This window comes from Botrytis fragariae, assembly GCF_013461495.1.
Source record: "Botrytis fragariae strain BVB16 chromosome Unknown tig00000322, whole genome shotgun sequence".
Lineage (NCBI taxonomy): Eukaryota > Fungi > Ascomycota > Leotiomycetes > Helotiales > Sclerotiniaceae > Botrytis > Botrytis fragariae.
Window position 1 is genome coordinate 46,416 of NW_023501008.1, and position 27,436 is coordinate 73,851.

Sequence of the window (27,436 nt, forward strand, 5' to 3'; positions counted from 1 at the left end):
TGGGGGAAGGGGAAAGGAAGTTGGTTAGAGTATCCGGAAACAGGGTAGGTCTAGTAAGTAGTCTAAATAGGTGGGCGTACAAAAATAAAAAAAAAAAAAATATCTTCCCCCTACCCCCTACCCCCTGTTCTCCCTTCGGGAGATGAGGGGGGGTTGGAGGGGGATATCCCTCTCCGGGGAAGATTTAATCTTGCTATTAAGTCTTATTCATATATATATATGAATAAGACTTAAGCCATATTAGATCATATTACTAATAAAACCACTCTTCCCCCGCGCGCGGGGTGAATAATAATATTATTCTATAATAATATTATTCTATAATATTAAAAAAGTGTATTTGTTATAAATTAATAATTATAATTATATAATAAAAGTATACTATTATTTATACTTAGACTCCTTACTAGGCAAATTGGATAAGAGATAAGCAAAAAGTATATGCTTTTTATAACCAAATAATAAAGATAAAAAGTTTATTTTTATATTAATTATTAGTATTAAATATAACATTCTTGCTTATTCAATAAAACATATATGTTTATTTTGGCGTACATATTTACTAAGCTAGCTAGTTAAAGAAGTAAGAGGGCTTTATCACAAATTAGTACCTACACGTATATAGAGCCAGTCTTAATTTATGCTTTCTCCCGGGTTTTCCTTATAGTTAGCGGGTTTAACCCCAAAATACTTCTAAGGGATAAGCTACGTAGCTATAACTAATTAGTAGTTTACTGAACTCTGGGGCTCCGCCCAAAAGAAAAAGGAATAAAGGTAAATATTATTTAAGAGAGTATCATCTTTTCTATATACCTGCTCTTTGTCTGAGTCTCCTTTTTATATAAAACATTATACACCCTCTAAGTATAAGTCTCTGGCATCTTCTCTAATTTTCTGCCATATATCTTCCTCTTCACTTGGACATATAATAAGCTAAGTAAGAACTTCGTAGAAACATACAGCTATTAAAATAATACCGTAAATATTAATGAAATAATATAAATAAGGATATTTATTTTAATATTCTTTATATACTATGAACCCCAGTAGTATATAGAAATATATAAGAAAAGTCATACTACATCCACAAAATGTCAATATAGTATACTTGCCTCCATTCCCAGATGATGGTTATCTGTGGAATGGTAAGCCAAAACACGTCATAAACCCACAGCTATGAAAGCTGTACCGATCATAACATGTACAAATGTTTCAATAACCCACGTTATTGTTTAGACTATGTATTCATATTAATTTAATTAAACTTATATATTGTCGAAGTTTAACATTTCATATGTAGAGTTTAATGCCATTCTTTCACTTTAAAATTTAAAGTAACATAATATTTGTTAGCTAGTCGTTGAACCTGTATATATTGCCTAACAATATACACTTGGCAGCAAATTATCTTAATATCTAATAAGACTTTCTTGCTATTGACTCTATTTTCAAAAATAAGTCTATATATTAACTTAAAACAAACTTATAACCTTTATATGATTCACCTGAACTTAAACATTGTTTAATTTTATTCCTTCCTATCTTTAGATTTTTAGCACAATCAGATAAACTAGAATAAATAGTATTATTACCACTAGTATCTATAACAATAAGATTTATACCTTCACTTACTAATTTATCAGTATTTCTATAATATCTAACTCCCTGTTTAATTTCATAGGGACTGTCTATTAAATAAAGTTTAGATAATAGATTTTCTATTTCATAAATGGAAATACGTTGCACATTATCAAGTAAAGAAATATTAGTTGTCATTCTATACTTGTTAATATGTAATTTAATTGCATCAAATACATGTTTACCTTCAGGTATAGTATGATAACCTTTATAATAAATATTAATTAAATTTAATCATAAGGAGAAATCTTCAGACTTTAAAGTTTTTAAAAGAATAGTATTATTATCATATATTAATGGTATTAACACTTCTTTAAGTTCTTTTATTTTATTAACTTCTAATACTATAGTAGGGTTATTATTAAATCTGTCTATTCTCTGAGAAATTAACATATTACCTACATTAAGGAACTCCTTAATTTTATTAAATAATTCTAACTCCTTAATATGATTTTCTAATTTAAATCTAGGTACAAACTTATTAGTTGAAAATGACCCTTCTCCATCAATAAAACCTGCTAATCAAAATTTAGTAATTTTAATTTTACTGTTAATAGAACTTGGTACTCATTGACCAGACATATTACTCATTTGGTTTTTACATTTAATTATTTCTAATTTACCTTTATCAGATAAATGACTTTTATCTTTTAGTAAAGTAACTGCCTTTTTAAATATTACAAAATGATGATACTTTGAACTATTAAGATTCACGAAGTCAAATATAGGTAATATTACATGTAATAAAGAATTCTGATCATTTATAAAAAAATTTATTCTATCTTTTGATTTTGAAATATGTCCACATTTTAAATTATTCATAATATAGTTTAATACTGGTTCATCATCCTTATGTAAACCTATTTGAAATGTAAATTGTACATTCTTAAAAGTACTTTCAGTTAGCCCTGTAATTTTAATATTAAAATTAGCTTCTGCATCTGTAAATCCTGCAAATCATTCTAAAAAACTAGTTTGTAAATAATATGAATTAGCTTCTTTATCTCTATAAGAAGGAATAGTGATTAATAATTTATTGGTTCTTCCAACATTAGTGTGAAACTGAGAATTTTTAAGGTTATAAATTTCTTTTGTTTTAAGTAAAACACAAACAAGTATAAATGGGGCTACACATATGATTAACCCGTGGAATCCTGTTCCGAAATAAAAACATGACCCAAATGCACCATCACTTATAGTGAATGAAGAAACAGTGTATTCTACACCTTGGACAATATTGTTATCATAAGGCGTTTAATCCTTATTTCAATAATTTTCATTATTGTTCAGACTATATAATGCATACAATAATATCGCTATGTGTACACCAAAGTTTTAAAATAAACAAAATAAAAAAAAGCATCCTGTCTAAAGGTCAGTCTCCAGAGTTAAATAAAAACCTGCGGTCCCTTGATAAAACAGAAGTGCTAAATTGTTTTATCCTATTTACGAGTCGTTGAACCTACTTCTTAAATATTATCTGTAATATTTAATAAAAGTTGGCTGCATATTGTCTTGTTATTAGATTAATTAACACTTTACGCTTAAAGTGTATTAGCAACAATTTCAGCGCTCAGAGCTAAAGGTTGCAAGATTTTCATGCAATTTACTTTGTGCATTTGCCTAACTTCGTGCATAAATTTAAGAGCTTACTAACTTATTTATGCATAACTTTAAGCAAAGGCCTATATATATGCTTTTTTCGCGCTGGCTTAGCCAAATACCTACTCATAATTAATTATATATTCTAGAGCTATTCATACCAGATTTTAAAGAATTTATCTTATTAATACCTTCGGGAGTTAAATGACCTTTAACTTCTACAATCTTAGCTACCTCAACAAAATCTAAGTAATCCATATGCTTTATTCCATGTAAGGAACAACTTTGGAAAAAAGGTATCACCTTTTCTTTAATATTACTAAATTTACTTACAGAAAAATTAACTAGATCTGGTCTGGTTGAGGCCCTCTCAATCCTACCACATCCTAAGTAGTCAATGAATTTAGTTAATAAAGCCTCATCTCTTACATGTTGAGATATAGAGAAAACCATAGTAACGTTAAAGCCTGATGAATATCTTTTATTCTTTAATGATTTAACATAAAAAAAACCCTCTCCATCTACAAAACCTGCTAATCAATCTGAATCAGGGATGCCTTGCTCACTTACTACTGGACGAGGAAGAGGCAGGATAGTAGGGAAGTTAATTTTTAATGTGTCAGATAATCCTTTATTCATAGAACCCTTAATACTTAGAATCTCGCGGATTCCCTCAACACTAGATCGTGCTTGGCCTTGTAATAATAAGTTTACAGCTTGTTTAAATAAAAGGTAATCTGCCCTCTTTTGAGTTATTAAAGGATATTTATCAAAATGAGGTATGATGACGTTAGCTAAAGCACGTGCAGATTGAACGCTATAATATGCCTGATCTCTATCTCTACGTTCGCTAACTATACCTATACCGAAAAAGTAATGTATTTTTCTCAGTAATAGCAAGTCCCTGCTATGTAATTTGATTTGAAATTCTGGTACAACGTTTCAACCAGAACGAGTGGTACTACTTTTAGATACTTTTAAACTAAAGCTAGACTCTGCATCCGCAAACCCCGTTACTCAGTAAGGGGAAAGCACCGGTTCTTTTACATCCGCTATGGTTGTATAAAGTCTTTTGGTGCAAAGCGGAAATGCCCGCTTCGTCCCGGTCCCCCCTACAAAGCTGGGGGAAGGAAAAGCTTTTAAGCTAGAGCGAACTCCTGAGCAGGTCTGTTTAGCAATTGTGGCCGAACTATAATAACTACTTAAGGATCATTTGATAAAACCAACACTGAAAAAAAGCATACAACTAATGTTTAAGCCGGTAAATACTAGAGCTAATAGTACTGTAGCTACTAAACCGTCTAAAGCTCCGCTTCTGTTTCCTTGTATTAAAGAATGATGAGCGTATGTTACTGTAACACCGGATGATAATAATATTCAATTCTAATTAACTAGAATAGGAAGGTACTAAACCTAACCTATTCAGGAGTTTTTACCACCGTGCTGTGGCTAACCCGCAATGCGTTGCATGGGTTATCCTTCCTCCTTACTAAATTCGCATTCGTTATAGAACCCGACTGTACATTTGGACAGACATTTCAGCCTAACCCCGGTGAACCAGTCTGTAGCGACATTTACAACTGCCGACGGTCTATGACTTAAATGATATTTTCATTTAATATGCCCCTCGCGAAGCATATAAGGATGTCGTTGACCGTTTTCACCTAATTTTTCTATGAATATGGAACTGTTCGGTTGTAACCTTACCTCAGTTCCTCTTTAACTTTTTTTTTAGTTGGGATAAAATACTGCTATTCTTTTGATTTTATGACCTTTATATTCTATCGGATACTCCTCTAACCTTTCAACATCCATACGTTTTTTTAAAGTATTAAAACCAATACCTATGATTTTGGCTGCTTCAGATAAATTACCCTTTATGGATAGTACACCGGAGGGCTGGATTATTTCATAAATACAGCTACTTGAACGACGATGTATTACTTTTTTTGTCACAATATCTCTTTGACGACCATCGCTAAGATGTTCAATACACGGTGTAGCATTAATAAGGAGATATCTTTCATCTTCACTAAAAGATTCTACTAATCCTGAGTATGTAGATAATCTATAATTATTCATAGTATAAGATAATTTTAAAATTAATGATTTGATTTCTTCTTTTAAATGAGCTCCATTATAGATAGCATTACATATAATTTTTAAATCAAGAAAATCTTGACCTTTTTTGGTTATAAATACTTCACTGCTAAAATAGGGAATTAAATAATTATTTAAAAGATGCACATTCTTAATCATAAGTGTTACAAGAGCTTTACTATTCCCTATAGCTTTTTCAGAGCTTATTGTAATAATCTGTGAGCACTTTAATTTATGAACAGAATAGAAATCAAAATCAAGGTTGTTAATTAAATACTCTTTTATTTTAATTAAAACAGGAAGTTGTTTTTCGGTTAATTTTATAGAAAAGACAGGTTCCATTGTGTTTCTGGCTAAACTAAATGAACCATCTCCCTCTATAAATCCTAATAATCAACTTTTGCTTATGATGATTTGGTGGTTTATGGGCATACTGTAATCTAGACGCTTAGTATTCATCGACGCTTTTAATTCTAATATCTCAGATTTTAATTCTTCCGTGAATTTCTCTCTTTCATCATAAAGAGTAAAAGCTTTTTTAAAACACAGATAATCTAAATATTTATTTGTATTAAGAGTATATTGATCAAAGATAGATATTAATTTATTAATACCATCCCGATTAGACACAATAAATGTTTGTGTATCTTTATATTCATAAACATAGCCAATATCTAAATTATTTTTAATGTAATTTAAAGCATATAGGTCATCCTTGTGTAATCCTATTTTAAATTTAAAAGAGAAACCTTCAAGATTGGCATTTTGATTATTGATAATCGGAGATATACTAAACATAGACTCAGCATCTGAGAACCCTACAAACCATTTGTAGAATTCCTCTCATCCCCCCACCCCCCCTCATCTCCCGAAGGGAGAACAGGGGGGGAGGGGGGAACAAAAGTGTTCAGGATTATTTTCCTTACTATGTGAGCAAGAGACAGCTGAATTTATTAAATTCTTTTTAGCTCCAAAAAGAATTACAGAGTTAGTAATTATATTGGAATTCAAATTATCGCTTACTTCTGTTCCCCCAGAGGGGGAAAAGAATAAGGGATAATTTATTATTGGATTTAAGGTTTCAAGGCAACTAAAATAAAAAGTTAAGTTTTGTTCATAGAGTGGGACTTTCACCCACACAGCAATTAGATCTCAAATTGAGATATTAGCACGATCTACTGTATTAAGTAAAGGTAATTCAAAAGGGTTAACAGCTTCTATACCCATAGGTGGTCATTGAGCACCTAATTCTATAGTTGGTGATAAAGCACTGTGAAAAAACGCTCAAAATATAGCTAAGAAAAATAATGCTTCTGAGACTATAAATAAAGCAACACCCATATTTAATCCTCTTTGTACTGACAGAGTGTGGTTACCTAAGTATGTCAAAAATGCAACCACTTATAAATAAACTAATTGGACTATATCTTAATTAATAGGTTAAATATATTAAGTTAACGTATTAATTTTTAACGTGTAGTCTCTGTAGATCCTACTAGGATATTTATCCATCCGTTGGTTTCCTGCTGATTGTCTAGTTATAACTAGAGTTTCCAGCAATTAGTTAAATTTTAAGAGGGCACATAAATGTAACAATACTGTCTTTATAATTTTTATATAGCTTTTATTTACAATTTTCCTATCAAAGATCTAATCTTTAGTCTACCTTGTTCAGTAAGATGTTCCTTAGAAATAATCATATTGTAGACAATCTCTCATTTATTAAAATCATTAGACTTATTACCCAATAAGGGGTATTTATTAAAATAATCAATAAGAAATTTTACACCATCTATAGATAATACACTTAGAGATAATGCTTCTGAACCTTTATTGTTAGTATAATTTTTAAGGTTACAAGACAAAAATAAAGCTAAACTTTCCATAAAAGGTTTCATAGAAGAAGATGTAGGCTTGTCATATGAACGCTGATCTAATCTAAATTTTAGACTAATATTTTCACTAACAGACCTCTTACGAGTATCTGATTTAGCTTTGCTTTCGACATATTTAATACCAAAATGTCCATCAGCTTCCGTAAAGCCTGTAAATCAACTATTGTTTGTAAAGTCGGAATTATCTAATAAACTTTCTGATATGCCTAAAGAATATTTAACGTTAAATACTTTAATTAGATCATTAAATCTTTTGTTCTTAGGTGTTCTAAGTTTACCATGTATTAAGTTAATAAAAAGCATAATTCCAGCCTTATCTCCAATAATATAACGAAGAATATTTTCACCTGTAATTTGAAAACGTCCCACATTACCTAACTCTGATTGGATAAAGGCGTACATACCTAAATTGTTAATATGTGAAGTAAAAACTATTCTAGGGTTAAGTACTCGGTTTAAAGTTGTATTACCTAAAGCAGGAATAGATATATGTCCATCTCCCTCTAACAGGCCAGCTAAATAATGACATAAATTATTCTTTGTAGCTAGTATAGAATTGTTATTATTAGCTTTATAAATATTTAAAGCTTTCTCTATATCTTTGATAGGGATAGCTTTAGCTATATTCAAATTATCAATAATTCCCCCCCTACCCCCTGTTCTCCCTTCGGGAGATGAGGGGGGGTTGGGGGGTGACAGTATAGTACTTTTGAAAAACATTTTACCCTCTGATATAACGTCTCTTCATCAAAACGACATTGAAGAAACAACAGATATAAAAGCTATAGTTAAAAAATAATTTGCATTACTAAAACCATGCATTGTTAATACTCCAGTAGTTGTTAATGTTAATAGTGCAATACATGTAAATAGAGGTCAAGGTGATGGTGATACCAAATGGAAAGGATGAGCTTGAAAATTACTTCTGGTTAAAATTGTCATTCTTTTATCTTTCTTCATTAATTATTATAATATATAATTATATTATACCATAAAAAAAAAAATTACTCATTTATATATTAAAAAAAAATATTTTTGTGTCTATGTTAAGACATAAAAAAATACACACTAGTCTAATTATAAATTTGTTTTAAATAGTTTCTTTTTTTTTTTTAGGTTCGTAGCTCACATAATATTATATATTTTTTTTTTATTTTTTTTTTATAACAAATACCCTAATTTAGTCCTAATCTTTTAATGGTAGTTAATCGCATCAAATATTAATTATAACCTACATATAGTTTACTTTAAAATTAAAAATAAAATAGGGCAAAATTTACCCCGTCCCCCACCCCCTGGGGGGGAAAAGAAACTTGCTAGAGCTTCCAATATTTTTAAGAAAAAAACATCATATCTAAGTACAGTCTAAAGTTAATACTTTTATACTTAGGCTAAAAGCATTAACTTACCCTTTACCTGGGGCCAGAAGTAAAAAAAATATATATTACAAATAGTCCTCAATAAATAGATAGGTAATACTTAATTTAATATATGTTATATTTTGCACACAATAGTGTATAATTTTAGTTGCAAATTCAACACCTTATTAATCTAACATCTAATACAATTAGTTATATTAATACGGAGTTATGATTAAGAAATGGGTGACTTGAACACCCTACTACCAGTTGTAAGGCGGTCGCTTTACCAGTTAAGCTAATTTCCTTGAGGGCACTGTAACGACAGTGCCTAGTGGCATAGTTTTAGGGTATTTAACACTCTTTTATACTAAGAGAATCTACCTTAGATACTTAATTATTATTCACCAATTTAATTGAAAAAAATGTTAATATAGCGGTTTTATCTGATCCCTGAACAGGGATCAGGAGTAAGGGCAAGATTATAGTTAAAGTTACTCTAGATTAAAAAAAAAATAGGTCTTAATTTTACTACTAATCCTTAAAAAAATTTTATTTTACTTTCACTTAAATAAAATTTTATACTAGGTATTCATACTATTTACTTCTCTTTTAACTTCTCTTTGTTTTATAGTTATAACTATGGCTCCTACCATAGAAAGAAGTAAAATAATAGATGTTAATATTAGTCATATACTATAACTAGTATACATTATATTACCTATGCTTGTTATATGACTAGTTTCTGACAAATTACCGTCTCAAATATTAGTAGTAGTAAAGCTAGTATTAGTAAAATTACTAGTAAAAGATATTATACCATTATTAATATATAATAGTATTATATCTAATATATCATTAAATGTATTACTTATATTTGAAATATAGCTAGTAAAAGGTATAATACTATAGGGTATTGTAGAATGTACAGAAGAATAAAAAGAAATAGAAATAATAATAGCTAAAGGTATACTATTGCTGGTGTCAGTTAATAACTCACTTATTCTAACATTTATTAACATTAAAATAAATAGAAACAGAATAGATACAGCCCCTACGTATACTAATAAATAAGACAGACCAATAAAATTAATACCAAGCATTATAAGATAACAAGAAATACTTAAAAATAAACCAATTAAAAATAATGCGGATACTATAGGATTTTTACTAACAATAACAAGTATTGCACAAAAAATAGCAAATAATGAAGCAACATCCAACATTTCTGCCTTAAAACTATTAGTGAAAGTTTCTCATAAAAGAATTAAATTAATCATAATAAATTATATAAAAATTATACCTCCACTAGACCAGTCCTATATAAAAAAAATCTTTTTTTTTTTACTTTATTTTAAGATTATTAAATTTTGTTTTATCATGGTTAAACTATCTAAAAATTACACCTATAACTGTTCTTTATAAAAAGGAATAAAAATTAAACTATATTAAAGGAGGATAGATTTTCCTGACCTACGGATGAGGCCGAAAAAAAAAATATGTCATACTTTTCTAACTTTTGTCTTTTTATTATTTTTTTTAGTATGACTATAGTTTAAACGCGTACAAGACTTGAACTTGCAATATTTGTGGCTGAAGGACAAGGCTTATACTTAGACTAAATGTTTTCTAATTTTATTTTATAATAAAAACATTAAGCAGATATTAAAAATATCATCTCTTAATATTGCATGATTAGTACGTGTAATTAGTCTACCTTAACAATATTTTAATTTAAAATATTAATCAGATACCTTAAAAAAAAAGATACATAAATTTAAACGCGTACAAGACTTGAACCTGTAATCTTTGTGGCCGAAACACAATGCCTTACCATTTGGCTAACGCGTATTAATACATATACTTTATACATAGCCCTTAAGATGAATCGAACATCTATCAAAATATTAACAGTATTTCGCTCTACCGTTGAGCTATAAAGGCTTGAATACATAAGTATAAAAAAAAAAAAATATCTTCTGCCTTCTAAATTTTGATTAAAAACCTAGCCAAAATAAAGCGGGATATTTTTTTAATAAAAAATTATCCAAGCTTAATATAAGTATAGATACCTCTTATATTTAGTTTAAATTATATATAATTTAATTAAAATATATAGCAAATAATTTTAGATCCTAACTACTAATTTTTTCTTACTCCTTAACTTTATATTTTTTATAAAAAAATATCTCCACAATCCTTTCTCCACGCTATAAAATATCTATATTTTAAGATGCAGGGGGAAATAATAAAGGTATTTTTATATTTAAATCTTTTATTTTTCCATACCCCCTGCTTTGCAGGGTCAGGAACAGCAAGCGTGATGCCAAGAAACGAAAATTTAAGTTGGTCTTCGTGCGTAGAGGTAGTCATTTTCAACCCCCCCCAAGATCTTTCCCTATTACGTATATATTTCAAAGCTTATAAATTTTATATTTAGCATTTAAATATATTTATTAAAATATAAATAATTCTTTATTATATAATAAAAAGTTACTATTAATAGGAAACAAGAGATTCGAACTCTTAAAAGTACAATACTATTGAGTTTACAGCTCAACCCATCTTACCAATTATGGAAGTTTCCTTTAATTAGCATAAATTAATATTTATTACTATAAATTTATACTAAAAAAAAAAATAAAAGAAAAAAAAATTAAAATGTATCCCTTACTAACTAAGAAATAAGGCTAAGTCTTAAATATAAATAAAATTAAGCCACATTTATTATACCAACTTTATACCTTGCTTATATAAGCAATAAAATAAATAATACCTTATTTATTTTATATTAAGTATGAGAATACTAGTAATCTTATTAATGAATTTTTAATAGCACAACTATTTCCCCTTTTATATATTGTTAACCTTAATCAGTTCTAGCCTCGGCTAGGTCTCCCACTTTCTATTTTAGACCAGCCTTATAGGCTTTCGTATTTTTATTATTTAATTTATCTATTACTATAAAATTACTTATGCCTAATGCATTTGCAGCTCTTCTAGCCGAAAGGTATGTAATAATAACTCCACTTATTAAATCTGTAACTATTATAGCTTAGGGTGTTTTAATCGAAGCTAATACCTTAGTATGTGTTTCCACAGTTACTTTGCTTTCACTTCCAGCCATAATTTATTTAAAATTTTTAAACAATTTAGTTATATTTGATGCCAATGCATCTAATCTTTCTTCAAGAGTATCTGATGCATATTCTCTTAATGAAACATCACTTGTATTCTTATTATACAATCTAACTAATCAAGCATTACGTAAATTTAAACGGGTTTCATTATTAGTTATACGACCTAAGCTAGAACCAGCTATAAGACAGATATTGTACTCAGGTTTAAATAAATCTAAGTAGTATTGTTCTCTTTTAATTATATCAGCACTCTCGTTAGATTCTAGAATTTCCAAGGTAAATTTAGAGTAGCCATGTTTTAATAAAGCTCTGTAGATAATGCTTTGGTTTTTAATTACTTCTTTTTCTAAGAACTTAGGAGAAAAATAATCTGGAAGTCTTCTAGTAAAATTCGTACTACTACCTATATAAGAGGCACCACTTATCTTGTTAGTTCAACCATAAACACCGGACCTATTGTTCTTACTGTAAATAGTATTTTTATCATTTAAATCCCAATAAATTTTTGGCACCTTTGCCCAGACACTTTTATTTCTCGCTATCCCCCCCAGGGGGAACAAAAAAGATACAAATTCGCTTTTAATATTTAAGTTTATTCTTTTTTTTTCATGAGCCTATCCTGGATTCGAACCAGATTTAAGAGATCTCTTCCTTACAGAAGAGATCTCTGCTCCAAACCTAGACTTGAGGCAGTATGGCGGAGCCATACTGCCTTTTTTATTGTTAATATTAATTAATCCCGTGCAATTTCCACTACACGAACCATATTTCGACTTAACACCAATTAAAGTCACGCATACGAAAACCTTCCACTATAATAACTAGACCTATTTATCTAGAATTAAATTAGAATAGTTGGCCAAACTTATTGCACATACTTCTTTCGGCGCCTGACGAGTAGTTAGTACCTATCTGAGATTAAATCCACCGTGACGTGGTGATTCACGATTACTAGTAATTCCTTATTCATGTAGTCGAATTTCAGACTACAATCCATGTTTTATCCTACTTTTTGAGATTAGCTCATACTCACGTTATCGCATCTCTTTGTATAGGAATATGTGGCACGTCTATAGCCCACAATATTTAGGCCATGATGATTTGTCTTGGTCCCTGTTATCATTTCCGATGTACTGGTGAACTACTTTATTTATAAATTTTGCAAATAAAGCAAGGGTTTCCGTTAATTTAATGGAATTAACCAATATCTCACGACATTAACTGAAGACAACCGTGCAACGCTTGTAGTATCTTTTCAGGGATACTATACAAATTGTGGTAAGGTTTTTCGCGTAACGACGAATTAAATAACATACTTCACTACTGGTTTCAGAAACGGTCTAATGGTTTCAGTTCCTGCGTTGCCACATTACTCTTGAGGTGGAATGCTTGCACTTTCATTTATAAACTAAAAATATTCTAATCTATGGCATTCATAATTTTCTGCTTGGACTACCAGGGTATCTAATCCTGTTCGCTACCCGAGCCTTCGTCCCTCAACGTCAGTTATTAGATAAAAGGTTGCTTTCGCCATTACCAGTCCTTAAGGTATGACTGAATTTCAACTCTACTCCTTAAATACTCACCTCCTTATATATAACTCTAGTAAAACCGTATCATATTTTAGACTAATTTTACCGTCTAGGTACCCTTTAAACCTATTAAAGATGAATAACACTAGTCTTCTACGTATTACCGCGACTGCTGGCACGTAATTTGGTCAAGACATATAGATAGAAAATAGTCATAATCAGTATTCTATCTAGAACTTTATTCGACAAAATCGATACTATATTTTTTCAATATATAAAATATTTACATTTTTTTAATAAAAACTAAATATAGTTAGCCGGAGCTATACATTCCCCCAAGTTGCTGGTTCAGCCGCTAGGCCATTGACCAATATTCCCCACTGCTGTACTATACGTATTGGGGTTTTTTCAGACCCAATGTGATCGATCGACCTCTCAGTCTCGACTACGGAATTTCAAGCTAGTTAAGTCATTACCTTAACTACTACCTATCCGAAATATTTATTGTCCTCTTAAAGCGGAAATTTACTTCCTTTCTTCTTCATATTTTTATAAGGTATTTTACCTTACTTTAAGGCAGCCAAAATATTAAATACTCACCTGTACACCACTTCTAATTAAATTAGTGACTTAACGCCACACTGTTAAATTAGACGTTCGATTAGCATGTGTCAAGCACTTGGACAGCGTTCATTCAGAGCCACCATCAAACTCAAAAAAAAAATTTGATGGTATATAAATTATATAAAATATATTTTATATACCATTACTAATAAAATATTCACCAATTATTAATTAAATTTAATTAATAATTATATAAATATAATTAACATAAAGTTGTTATTACTTTTTGATACATTTAAGCCGGATCCTGTCTTAGTTATTAAACTAAAATAAGGCTTAACCTAGGCTTGTGGTTTCACAACCTTCTTTTACTGCCTATAATAAAAAGATTTGTATATCTTTTTTATTAATACATATAGTTATAATTATAACTAAAAAAAAAAAAAAAATGGCCTTTATTTTCTCTTTAATACCAAAATTTTTACTTTTACTCTCTTCAATATGAGTTTTAGTTTTACAAGCTTCGGACTTTCCTATACTATACATATATATAGTACCTATACTATATGTAACAAAAAAAAAAGAATATTACTCTAAATTAACACAAACCCTCTATAGCAGATTGTACAAGTAAACTTACAAAAGTATGAGGTTTAAGTGGACTATTTAAAACGGAAAACTTTTTTTTTTTCAATTCATCATTCTATCTTAAACCGATATAGGGGATTAATATTTCAAATGTGACGTAGTGGCTATGGTCACATTCTAGAATCATATACACTTTATTCGTTTTTACCTCCACCCATAGGCAGATAGTAAAGTATATTTTTAGGGACAAAAAAAAAAAGATCCTGTATTTAAGCTTTTAAGGTCTATACAAGCATAATTATTTATTATACTAATTTATTCATCTAAAATAGGACGATTATCCAACGTTTATCTAAAACAATACTGAAATAAAAGCCATCAAACTAAAAATACACTTTTAGCTAAAATACCTCCAATAACAATAAGAGCAAGACAAAAGAAAAACAATAGCAATTTACAAGAAAATTATTTCTTACGGTTTAAATAATACCTTTATTCATAGTTTTAGCCTAATTTAAATTAAAAAGAGCTTAAACCGACATAAAAACTCGAATAGATTCTTCTGATTATTATTTTATACCTCCAACAAATTAACGACGATAGTAGAGAATTAACCCAATCTATTTGATTGGATTACTAATTTAATTTATAAAAAATAATTATAATAAAAATTATTATAATAAGAATTAATTTTTAAAAAAAGTACGCTTGGCTCTTGTACACAATTTTTATTAAATTTAATGTAATTCAAGTAAACCTTCCCTTTGCCATATTGCATTATATTGAAAATATAGACCCCCAGGTTTAGGTGTGGCTACAATATCTGGAAAAGCCTGCTTCAATTCCTCATTATTACCTAGATTTAGGCTGGCTTTAATGGCTAAAAGAGACTGTAAACCTTCGTTTACTAAATGGGCTTTTGGCTTAAATATCTAAAAACCCTTCTTAAACAGAAGGTAATCGGCTAATTTCTGAGTAATTAAACCATAGTTATCAAAATGATTTAAAAGTATAGTTAATTCCTTTTTAGACGTTACAGTGTAACTATAAGAAGATTCCCCGTGTTTGGATATTCTACCAATACCACCAAAATATGCTTTAATTCCTTCCAATAGTTGTAAATCTTTCCTATGAAGAGATATTGAAAAGATAGGTATAATCTCTCAACCTACCCATAGCTTAGAATTTTGTCTAACCTGAAATGAGAAACAACCCAATAAAAAAAGAAAAAAAAATAAATATAAAAATAAATATAAATAAAAAATACATTCTATTCTTTTTTTTTTTTTTATAGCGCGTCTACGAATCCAGTTACAAATCAAGGTTCAAGGTGAATAGCTGAACCTTCATCGTCTTTAATTTCCCCTTTGATTAAACTACCAGTACTATAATTACGACTTCCGCTTATTCCTTGATTGGATTTAGCTAAATAGCTCCTTTTATTATTACCTTAAGTTAATAAGGATGATTTCCTAAGTTTAATATTACTTCCTTGAGGAATTATTAGGGATGCTTTGCAAAGAAGTAGGCATTAATGTAAAAGGAATACTAAGTAAAGTCAATAAAACTAGGTCCATATTTAATTCTAAAAAAATAATTAACAAATATGAAACAAAACCTATTAAAACATATAACGCATAATTTGTAACTACACCTGTACTTAAAGACTCGATATTATTACTTAATATCAGCAGTCCTCTTTCAAGACCGTAAGGACCAACAAGCTCTACACTTCCTTTATCTAAAACCTTAGTTGTTAGACCACCTAGGTGTAACACTTTGTTTGTAATAAAATTATTATAGAACATTTCTACATAGAATCTTTGATTAAAGAACCCATATAAGTTGTAACCAAATCTTGTGAACTTAAATCTCACAATCAATTCCGGGTAAAATTCCGATATGATAATGGCTAATGTACTAAGACATAATGTAAAACCCAAAGGTAAAAGTTTAAAGAAGGTTGGTACAGCAAATTCCGTATCTAGCATAATTTCATGTGTTGGATGAATAAATATAGAATTATCCGTAAAGAAACCAGACCCTAAACCTATAAAAATATCTTTAGTAATATAACCGAAGAATATAGAGAATAAGGCTAAAACTACTAAGGGTAAACTCATAAATAAATTACCTTCGTGTGCATTATTATAATTAGTCACGGGACCTAAAGCCGGCCCTAAAAAAGTAATATATAATACTTTAACACTATATAAAGTCGTAAACATAGCACCAATTGTAGCTATAAAGTAAACAACTGTACCGCTAAAGTAAAACTGTCCATATGCAGATTCTAAAATAAAATCTTTACTATAGAACCCGGTCATAAATGGGAAAGCAACTAAACTAAGGCTTGCTATTAACATCACAGAATAAGTTAAAGGCAAGAAGGGTCTTAACCCACCATATTTTCTAAAATCTTGGTTATCCGCCACTGAATGAATTACAGCCCCGGCACCTAGGAATAGTAATGCTTTGTAAAAAGCGTGATTAACTAAGTGGAATAAGGCAAGGTTATATGACGATAAACCTACTGCTATTACCATCATACCTAATTGGCTCATAGTAGAATAGGCAATAACTTTTTTAATATCTTGTTGGAATAAACCAATAAGACTACTAAATACTGTAGTTATTGCACCTAATCATAAACATAGTATTAATACAGTTGAACTGTATTCGATTAAAGGACTTGTACGCATTAGTAAATATACTCCAGCAGTAACCATAGTAGCTGCGTGGATTAAAGCACTAACAGGTGTAGGACCCTCCATCGCCATCGGCAATCAAACATGTAATCCAACTTGAGAACTTTTAGCCATAGCACCAATTAATAAACAAATACCTATAATTGTAACAATGTTTTCACTAACAAAAGGAGCTAATGAAAATACTGTAGCATAATCTATATTACCAAAACTTCATAATATAGCAAACATACCTACAGTTAAAAAACAATCACCCACTCGGTTAGTTAATAGAGCAGAGATAGAACTTTGATTTGCTGCTATTCTAGTAAATCAGAAACTTACTAAAAGATAACTACAAATTCCAACACCCTCTCAACCTACGAACATTAGTAGGAAATTGTTTGCTGTTACTAGCACAATCATCATGAAAGTGAATAAACTTAAATAACTAAAGAATCGTTGATTATGCTTTTAAGTCAAATTCATCCTGCTACTGGTTTATCGGGTGTTTGACGTTAACAAAGGTTATTAATCTTAAATACTTCTACCTGTGTTCATACCAGATTTTATCTCTCTAATAGATTGTACACCTTCAACCGTAAGATGAGCACGATTAATCATTAAACTATGAATTTTACATCAGTCAAGATAATCATAGAGTTTTATACCTATGATAGGGTTTTTACTGAAGAATGGAACAATTATATTGGTAATATCTGTAAAGTCCACAATTGTAAAACTAACAGCAGACTTACCACCATATTTGTACACCTTTCCAGACCCAAAATATTCAACTAAATTTTCCATCAGTTTAAGATCTCTACTATGTTGAGATATTCTAAATCTCAACTGTACTCGATAACCTAATTTACTGTTCGTGGTTGGAATACGAACGTCAAAATTCCCCTCAGCACTGACAAAACCTGAAATCCAATCCGGGTCTAAAGATACACTACCCGAATTTATAACAGGCCTTTCAACTGGAGTATATCCAGCAAACTCTGACTTTAACATATCAGATAGACCTAAATTCATCGATGCTTTTATATTTACTATTTGATTTAAACCTTCAACAGTAAGATGAGCTTTATTATTTACAAGTTTTACCGCTTGTTTAAATAATAAAAAGTCCGCGGCTTTTTGAGTTAATAACGGATATTTATCTAAATAAAGAATAAGTTTATTCAAATCTTCAATTGAGTCTATTGAATAATTAACTATATCTCGCTTTTTAGCTAAATGAATAGAACCAATACCACCCAAATGTTGTTGTAATAGATATAATACATTAAGATCTTTCGTATGTAAACCTAATTGAAACTTTAATAGTGCACGTCAACCTAATTGACGTGTTTTACTTCTGTCTACCGTTATACCAAACGAACCCTCACCATCTATTAAACCAGATCAGACCCCAGGATTTACTGTGCGAGCATGGGCAGAATCACAGGTAGAGAATTCTTTTAAACCGAATAGTTTAGATGGGACCTTGACATAGGGGTTTCAACCTTGTTGCAGGTTGAAACCGAGCTTTACACCTCTGTTCCTTTCGGAACACCCTAGAGTACACCTTACATTGATAAAATGCGGCTTAATCAATGAACTGCCGTCTACTCTTTGCTCTTTTACAGTAATATTATTTAGTATTACTGGTTTAGATCCGCGATTGTCCATTTCGTTTTCACTCGTCTTAAGGATTATTACCATACCTGAGTAATTATTTCAGCCACTTATAACTTTTCAGTTATAGCTTGGTACCTGAAGCTTTAGGACGTCCCCGGAGTTTGACAATTTACCCCCATAGATGCGTTTTCCCCTGACGCAACCTCGAGGATCATGGCTCATATATCCTATAGAATAAATATGCACTAAAGAAGAAACGATTAAAACCGGTAAAAGCATTGACACTGTTAAACTATCAAAATGGAAACCTCATAAAACATTTAGTGATTCACTATCTATTCATCTAAAAAGGTTTATTGACACAGGTATGTTATTTAAACCTACTTCAAAAAAAGCTACGATTGCTAGTAAGGTTGTTACAATTACACTTGAACATGTAATAAATTGTGCTCCGCTAACTCCGACTTTTCTACCTAAAAATCCGGCAACTATTGATCTAATAAAGGTAAATTTTTACTTATTTTTTTTTTTTTTTTTTTTTTTTTTTTTTTTTTTTTTTTTTTTTTTTTTTTTTTTTTTTTTTTTTTTTTTTTTTTTCAATATAGTCTTAATTTACTATTTTTTTATTTTTGTTAAATTACCATATTAATGGTAATTTCTCTTCAATACATTTGTCTTGATTTCCTGGCAATTTAATATTCTAATTGTAGATTTCTTCATAAGTTTATTGAATTTCCGTATCTAAATAATTAAGTATTAGATTGTAATTACTTTTTTAATTTTGTTTCTAACCTGATTATCATTTTTTAATAATAAATTATAAACGTATCTTTAATATTAAATAGCATTTAAGGTATTGAACTCAATACCTTTTATTAATGTTTTGTCATGTCTAATATCAATGTTGTATTAATAATAAGGTTTATTAGATAAATGATCGAATTTAAGCTATCTAATGTATTTTACTGCATAATAAATTCTTTCTAAACTGCTTTATATTTTATTTAATATATCGTCTACTTCTTTTATTAATTTTAAATGAATAGTTATTAGTATAAATAATTCTTATTAATTTAATAGATTCAATTAATAATATTTAGTTTTAACTTTAAATTAGATTAATGTTTATTCTTTTTAATATATGTTTATTAATAGTTATTATGTTTATCAACTTTTGTAAAATAAAAAACTTGTAAATTATAAGTAAATATAATCTTAATTAAAACATTGTTAATTGTATCTAAATACTTTATTGTTTTTATATAATCTAAAATTACTCACTAATAAGATTGATGTTATATATTAATTAAAGCCTTAAATCTTAATATAGATTAATTAACTATTTATATAATAGTAATTTCTTAGTTTTGTAAAGCTATTCTGATAAAGATATTTATTTAAGTTAGAATATTTAATGCATTCTTAATTATATTAGCTATTATCTTAAATATCTAATTTTATTTAAAAGCTTTAGCTAATTTAATTGTATAAAGATTATGATTAGGCTAGTATATTTATTATATTTAATAATCAATCTTCAATTTAGTTTAATAAATAAAAAAAAGTATTATTATATAGTTATTAGCATCATTCTATTAATAAATTGTTATTACAATAATTTATAGATAACTATAATTATTTAATTATATAAGCATAAATATACAAACTTTCTATATCAATCTATTATGTATAAAAGTAGCAACTATTGATATTTTTTATATTTTTTTTAAGTCTTAGAATTATAAAATTAGCACGTTAACTATAAAATTTTCATTAATAAGATAATAAATTCTATTTCAACTATCAAAAAAGAAAGATAAACTATTCTATTTATTATGTAATATTTAACTATAAGCCATCATACAAATATTATATTTATTATATAATGGCTAAATAATTTATTATTTCTGTAAATGATATTATATTTTTTATAAAGCTTTCATTTTTTTTTATTAACATACTGTAAATAAGAAAATATAAATAGCAGGTAACCTCTAATCTATATATAAAAAAAAACCAAACTAGGATATGACCCACTATTGCATGTACATATAAGACAACCATGATATTTTTTATTAATCTCTTAAGAAGTATTTAAATGATTTTTATTAAGAAACAATGTTTAACATAAAATAAGATACTCTTTTGCTATTAAGGTACATACAACAGAGGAGAAGAATAATTCTCTTTATTAATCTTACTCAATGAAAAATTTAACTATATTAAAACATAAACTTAGTGATAAATAAACTATCTGTATTAATCATAATTTCTATGCTATTTATATATTAATAAAGTTAAAAACATATAATTAATATCTTTATTTAAAAAACAATTTATTATATCAATAATATACATAAGAATGATAAATCAGCACTTAAATATTATAATTGTAGATAATCTATTTAATTACTAAATTAATTTCTCTAGATATTATCACTAATAGGAATAAAATAAAAATATTTAATAATGAACTATAATATATATTTCTAAAAGACATCATAAAATTTTATTATTATTATTAATCTAATTTCTATCAATATAATAAATACTTATATTTATTAATAAGCTTAATATATTTCTATAATAAAAATTTCATTAATATTATACATTATAATTTAAATAAAATAAGTTTATATTAACATAATGTTAATTATATTAGCATAACTTTTAATTATACTTTTATAATTATCTAAAAGACATAAATATTATAAATAGATTATAAAATAAACATTATTTATTCATGTAACTTAACTAATATTTCTATACTAAAGAAACCAAGTTGCTATAAACATTTGATTTACTTAATAATCTATTTATATAAATCGTATTTATCTAAATAATAACTTTTATTACTGCTAATAAATTATACATGCTCCTTTATTTATAATAATTAAATAAGTCATTTAATTAAACATTAAAGCTTGTTAATATTTATTAAAATAATATTATAATTAAATAATTTCTATAAATATTAAACATAATATAACTAATAAAATAATTAATGTAATTAATAGACTATTTCTTATATTTAAATATTAAAACTAGGCTATACTATTATAAGACTTAATTATAATAAATAACATATATATTATATAAAATGTTTATCTTTTATAAAAAAATAATATAATATAAAGTATTCTTTAATCTTATTTTAATTTATACTAAAATATAACATATGTCAGCTATTAAATCTTAGATTCTTAATTATCTAATTATATATTTACTATAAAGATCATTTAATCTAAACTAAGGCATTCATCCTTAAATAATTAATACTTATTCTAAATAGCTTTATCTATATTATATAATTCTGGCATATATAAAATAAATAGCATATACCTTTAGAATTTAAATGCTTAATATTATACTAATAATATATTATAATTAATATCTTATATACACCATTTCTAAGTATTATAATAAAATAAATAAATTACTAGACTTATAAATACTTAAAAAATAAGTGTAGTCTTATCTTTTAAGATATACTATTTAATATAAAAACTATCTAACTTTATAAAATGTACTATATAGTACTATAGTCTATAGTTACTAAATAGATACCAATATTCTAAATAAAAAAAAATCACTAAGTAAAACTTTAATATACATAAAAGCAGAATAATAAAATTAAATCTATAACTATTTAAAAAATAATTAAAAAATACTAATAACTCTCAGTATAAAAAAAAAAAAAAAAAAAAAAAAAAAAAAAAAAAATATTAAATAAAACCTCTTTAACATTTAATGCTGTTTCTGAAAAGCTTTCAGAAACAGCAGTACCAAAAAAAGCCAGGAAGCTGTAATACAAAAGAGAGATAATATCTAGGTAATTTTTAAAAAGATCAATATCCAATAAACTATTAATAAGTATTCTTTATCGGATTTATAACTAGAATACCGTAAATACTTTTAAAAAAAAGTTTGTTTAAAGTAAATACTCCCGTTTACTTATAAATGAAATATTCTTATGTCCACTCTCGAAAATAGACTGTTGTTGTCTACTATCAATTTTTAAAGCATTTTACCTAATTCAAAGGCAAAACCTAATGTTAAGGCTAAAAAGAATATTAACATTATAACTAAACCATATAATAACTACATAAGATAAACTAAAAAAAATCAAATAAAAGAAATAATAAAGCAAAAATAAAGAAGGAGATGCTGAACTGAGTCCGATTTTGACCCAAAAATGAGTGGAACCCACACTCGAACGGTGAATCCTTTTCTTGATAAGGATTGTGTGGAGCAAATAGAAGATTAACAGCTAATAGTATAACTGCTAATATAGGTATAAATACAAAAAAAAAAGTAGTACTTGTCATTTAAGCGTTAAATAATATTAATGCTAATATATTAGCCATACTTAATCATTCTTGTGGGGTAAATATAAATAATAGTATTATTAAGGTTAATACAGAAATTGTTATAGTTAAAGAACTAGATAAAACAATATTGTCTAATTTAAATGTTAATTTTTTAATTAAAACATTATTTTTAATAATACTACCATGTAAGTTTATATTTACTATTTCCGGGTTTATTTTATATTCAGGTTTTTCAAAAAAAACTTGTTTTATTATGTTTAAATAGTATACTGCACTTATTACACTTGTTAATATTCCTACTAATGTAAGGAATACGTAACCACTATCTAAAGCAGCACTTAAAACCATCTGTTTCGCAAAGAATCCTATTAAAGGTGGTATACCCACAAAAGAAAATATTGTAATAGTAAAACTTAAGGCTAAGACTGGGTTTATGTAAAAGTAACCTTGCAGTTGACTAATTAATTGTATAGGTGAGTTATTTTTATCGGCTAATTCTTTATATTCTTCATTATCGTTAACGTAATAGTAAAGAGAAAAACCAATACTTATTAAAATTATGAAGGCATTTAAATTACTAATTGAGTATTGCATTAAGTAAAATATAAAGGCTTGAATAGACTCTATACTGTTAATACTCAATGCTAGTAATATAAAACCTACGTGACTTATAGTACTATAAGCAAATAATCTTTTTATTCTTAACTGTGTTAAACCTACAACTGTACCTATTACTAGTGAAAGTAAAGAGCTAACTAGTAAACCTGTAGTTCAATTGTATTGGAAAGAAAATAGTGAATTACTTGTATAATGTACTAATTCTAAGAAAAATATAAATATAGATATCTTAGCTACTATAGCTACAAATGTTGTAACTATTGTTGGAATAGCGTCATACACATCAGGGCTTCAGAAATGAAAGGGAGCTGCACTTACTTTAAATAAGAACCCTACGCTCATAATTAGTAAAGAAAAATTAATGTAATAAGGTTTATATCAATACAAAATATTCTCTGCGGAAGCATGACCATTGTTTCCTATATCACTTAAACTAGTAATAACGTATATACCATCTAAGATAGTTGTACCCGAATTTGCATATAGCAAGCTAGATCCTAAAAGTATAAAACAAGAGCTTAAACCACCTAATAAAAAGTAGGTCAAACCACCACTTGTGGCTAATTCTGAGTTTCTATATAATGTACTAAGTAAATATAGTCCATAACTTTGCAGCTCTATAGATAAAAAAATAGAAACTAAATCACTAGTTGACACTAAAAATATAGCCCCTGTTATAATAAATAATAATATTAACGAAGTAACTGAATTTATCATACAAATTCTAAATAATTAACTTTTAATCTATGAATACAACTATAACCTTTAAAATCTAACTAAACCAGATTAACCTTTCTATTAACACAATTACCTATTATACATTGCATCTTTAATAGCTTTTACTAATGTAACTCCTTCTGGTGTTAAGTGCATTTTATTTTCTATTAAAATAGACGCTTTTTTAAATCTCTCGAAATCTAATAGTTTTACTCCTGAAAGAGTATAATTTGTTAAGAATGGAATCAGTTTTAGGTTAATATCATCCGACCTGCTGACAATTCATTCAGCTGTTTCACGGTTACTGGCTTCACTGATTCTACCACATTTTAAGTATTTAGCGAGTCTTTCTAGTAACTCTATATCTTTAACATGTTGACTTAAACTAAAAACTAGACTTACTGCGTACCCTGCTTTTCTTTTCTCATTACTATAAAGAGAAATAAAGAAAGACCCTTCTGCAGCTATAAATCCCGATAACCAGTGAGGATTAAAGTCAGAGGATACCTTAAATTCTGGTAGAATAGCAGGGATAATATAAGGAAATTCGGTTTTTATTATACCCGGTAACCCTTTGTTTAAAATAGCCCTTAGTGAGAAGATTTTTAATAAACCTGGCAAGTAATTATGTTCTCCTTTTTCCATAAGAAGAATTATTTTCTTAAATACCAAATAATCTTTTAATTTAGCAGTAGCTAAAGGATATTTGTCAAAATGAGGTAAGATATATTTTATTAAATCTTTTGTAGAACCTACGGTATAATAAATTATCCCCCTTTTACTAGTATAAATCTTACCTACTTTAAAGAAATCTTTAATTTGGACCAAAAGATCTAGATCTTTTTGATCTAACCCTATTGTTAATATGGGTTGAATTTTTCAACCTATACCTGATTTCTTCTTAGCAATGGAAACAGCAAATGAACCATCTCCGTCTATAAACCCTGTTACGAATCAGGGGTTTAAACTAAAACTACCCTTGTCTATAGTAGATAATTTTGGTTGAAGAAGATTTTTTGAATTATTAGTTGTTGAATATAGCCGTTTACTTAGAATTTGGTTAGAAGGGATTCCAGCTCAGGAAATTCTCTCGAACCCTCTTAGAGTATACCTTAAATTCACTGGACATGATCCAATGAATCAACTGCCGTCTACTCGTTGCTCTTTTACAAACATGTAGTTTGATTTAGATCCGCGATTGTCCATTGATCTTTCGACAGAAAAAATAGTATTTTTTCAGCCCTTACGTAATAATCCTAGGTATATAACCGAAATAAATTTGATAGTTAACCTGAGAATACGAAGGGTTATCTTCTGAGTTATTTCCGTACCTGAATAATTAGTTCAGCCACCACGGTATAATTCAACCAGATTTGGAATCAGAAGCTTTAGGAGGTCCCCGGAGTTTGACAGTTTGCCCCATAATATTGACAATGTCCCAGATTGTCGCTCAGGGTATTCTATTATTTTAAATTGCTCTCCCATTTTATTTACTATTTTTGATCTATAGTAAAGAAAGTTATATAATAACAATTTACTTATTGAAGAATATTCAGCTATTCATACTTTTCTTGGATAAAAAGCTGTTAATTGTAATATTGCAGCACTAATTAAAAAGATAAAAATATGAAAAACATGTGTTGTAGTTGTAGCATGGAATAAACCACCATATAAACCTATACCACTATCTAAACAAAAGTATAAGCTATAAAAAGCAATTAAAGAAGAATAGAGTAAAACTGTGATAGCTACTCTACTAAAAAGTATAGATTTGTCTCGTCTTAAAGTAACGGCATTAGATAATAATAAAAATAATATAGAAAAAATTACCATCAAGAGCACTCAGATTTGAACTGAGAAGGTGAAGTTTGAAGCTTCAAATTTTACCATTAAACTATGCTCTTTATATTTTAATATTAAAGTATACTGTTTATAACTTATATTATATCGGAAAAGAGATGATTCGAACATCCAGGTGTAGAACACAATATTTAGCAAATATCTCGTTTTACCAATAACAACTTTTCCTAAATACTTTTAATTATTCTAAAGTATACGGGTTAAACCGGTCTCGATCCGATATACACTTCTATGACAAAGAAGGTTCTTACCAATTAGAATATTAACCCTTACGGCCAGCCGAAATCGAATCGACACAAATCGTTTGGAAGACGAAAGGTCTACCATTAACCTATGGCCGTTTATATTTAATTCTAAAAATAACCCAAAAAATAGTTTTTAAATTTAAGACCTATGGGATTCGAACCCATATAACAAAGATTAAAAGTCTCGTATTTTACCCTTAAACTAAGGTCTCTATATACTTTAAAATATGAAAACTAAACTTTCTTAAAAACCCTCTAACATAGTATATAATTAAAAAAAAGGTGCAGCAATTAAAAGACTTAAATTACTGGTATTAATCTAATTAAATATAACACCATTACTAATAAAATATTCACCCATTATTCGTTAAATTTGTAAAAATAAACCCCAATATTTAAGCTATGGACTTTAAGATGTATGCTTTAGCTTCATTATGTCTTATTCTCTCTCGACTATAACTAGCCAAACAGTATTATAACTTAAAGCAAATTTTATACAATGTTTATTGTAGTAATAAAATTTATTAAAATTTTTTTAATGCTTTTCTAAACTTTCCTTCTTATATGAAAATCAGCTTTTAATTAAATTATGATATTTGTACAGAACTATCATTATAAATAGCCTTTAACCCACTATAAGCACGAAGCATACAAAATATACTAAAACATAATTTTAAATAGTTATCCTTAGCCTCAGGATGGCTTGCTTTATCATCAAACAATCCTGTTATACATTTTTATGGAGAATACCATCGTATAAAAATTATTTAAAAACCCTTTAGTTGGAGATTTAAGTTATAAATCCACAAAAACTAGACTCTTTACTTATTAACTTTTTAACCTCTTCATAACTTCAACCATGCCAGTTTTCATAAACATATTCACATAGGTTAATCCAAATATATTGTTCAATGCTATGTTTTTATATAGTAATT

The 27,436-nt window shown here is 27.9% G+C and overlaps 8 protein-coding genes across 8 annotated transcripts; all 8 read right to left on the minus strand.

Moving 5' to 3' along the window:
• Positions 1–1,160: 1,160 nt before the first annotated feature.
• Positions 1,161–8,100, minus strand: Bfra_012445 (putative cytochrome c oxidase subunit; the record flags this gene model as incomplete). Its single annotated transcript, XM_037342760.1, has 4 exons — positions 1,161–1,174; positions 4,485–4,592; positions 7,974–8,017; positions 8,045–8,100. 4 exons carry the CDS (start codon positions 8,098–8,100, stop codon positions 1,161–1,163), a joined length of 222 nt encoding a protein of 73 aa, XP_037187342.1.
• A 7,249-nt stretch (positions 8,101–15,349) lies between these two features.
• Positions 15,350–17,197, minus strand: Bfra_012446 (putative nadh-ubiquinone oxidoreductase chain; the record flags this gene model as incomplete). Its single annotated transcript, XM_037342761.1, has 3 exons — positions 15,350–15,545; positions 16,020–17,058; positions 17,092–17,197. The coding sequence occupies 3 exons, from the start codon at positions 17,195–17,197 to the stop codon at positions 15,350–15,352; spliced, it is 1,341 nt and encodes a 446-aa protein (XP_037187343.1).
• Positions 17,198–17,203: 6 nt separating this feature from the next.
• Bfra_012447 (putative intron-encoded endonuclease) lies at positions 17,204–17,728 on the minus strand (the record flags this gene model as incomplete). The annotated part of the gene is made up of 3 exons (XM_037342762.1): positions 17,204–17,262; positions 17,359–17,424; positions 17,668–17,728. 3 exons carry the CDS (start codon positions 17,726–17,728, stop codon positions 17,204–17,206), a joined length of 186 nt encoding a protein of 61 aa, XP_037187344.1.
• Positions 17,729–17,746: 18 nt separating this feature from the next.
• On the minus strand, positions 17,747–18,814 carry Bfra_012448 (putative intron-encoded endonuclease; the record flags this gene model as incomplete). Its single annotated transcript, XM_037342763.1, has 3 exons — positions 17,747–18,427; positions 18,521–18,595; positions 18,683–18,814. The coding sequence occupies 3 exons, from the start codon at positions 18,812–18,814 to the stop codon at positions 17,747–17,749; spliced, it is 888 nt and encodes a 295-aa protein (XP_037187345.1).
• Positions 18,815–23,089: 4,275 nt separating this feature from the next.
• On the minus strand, positions 23,090–24,021 carry Bfra_012449 (putative nadh-ubiquinone oxidoreductase chain; the record flags this gene model as incomplete). Its single annotated transcript, XM_037342764.1, has 3 exons — positions 23,090–23,173; positions 23,263–23,766; positions 23,998–24,021. 3 exons carry the CDS (start codon positions 24,019–24,021, stop codon positions 23,090–23,092), a joined length of 612 nt encoding a protein of 203 aa, XP_037187346.1.
• Positions 24,022–24,057: 36 nt separating this feature from the next.
• Positions 24,058–24,552, minus strand: Bfra_012450 (putative nadh-ubiquinone oxidoreductase chain; the record flags this gene model as incomplete). Its single annotated transcript, XM_037342765.1, has 2 exons — positions 24,058–24,253; positions 24,500–24,552. 2 exons carry the CDS (start codon positions 24,550–24,552, stop codon positions 24,058–24,060), a joined length of 249 nt encoding a protein of 82 aa, XP_037187347.1.
• A 126-nt stretch (positions 24,553–24,678) lies between these two features.
• On the minus strand, positions 24,679–25,525 carry Bfra_012451 (putative uncharacterized 49.1 kda protein in nd3; the record flags this gene model as incomplete). The annotated part of the gene is made up of 5 exons (XM_037342766.1): positions 24,679–24,781; positions 24,806–25,148; positions 25,194–25,250; positions 25,287–25,340; positions 25,519–25,525. The coding sequence occupies 5 exons, from the start codon at positions 25,523–25,525 to the stop codon at positions 24,679–24,681; spliced, it is 564 nt and encodes a 187-aa protein (XP_037187348.1).
• Positions 25,526–25,536: 11 nt separating this feature from the next.
• Bfra_012452 (putative nadh-ubiquinone oxidoreductase chain) lies at positions 25,537–26,229 on the minus strand (the record flags this gene model as incomplete). Its single annotated transcript, XM_037342767.1, has 3 exons — positions 25,537–25,606; positions 25,644–25,687; positions 25,963–26,229. 3 exons carry the CDS (start codon positions 26,227–26,229, stop codon positions 25,537–25,539), a joined length of 381 nt encoding a protein of 126 aa, XP_037187349.1.
• Between the last annotated feature and the right edge of the window lie 1,207 nt (positions 26,230–27,436).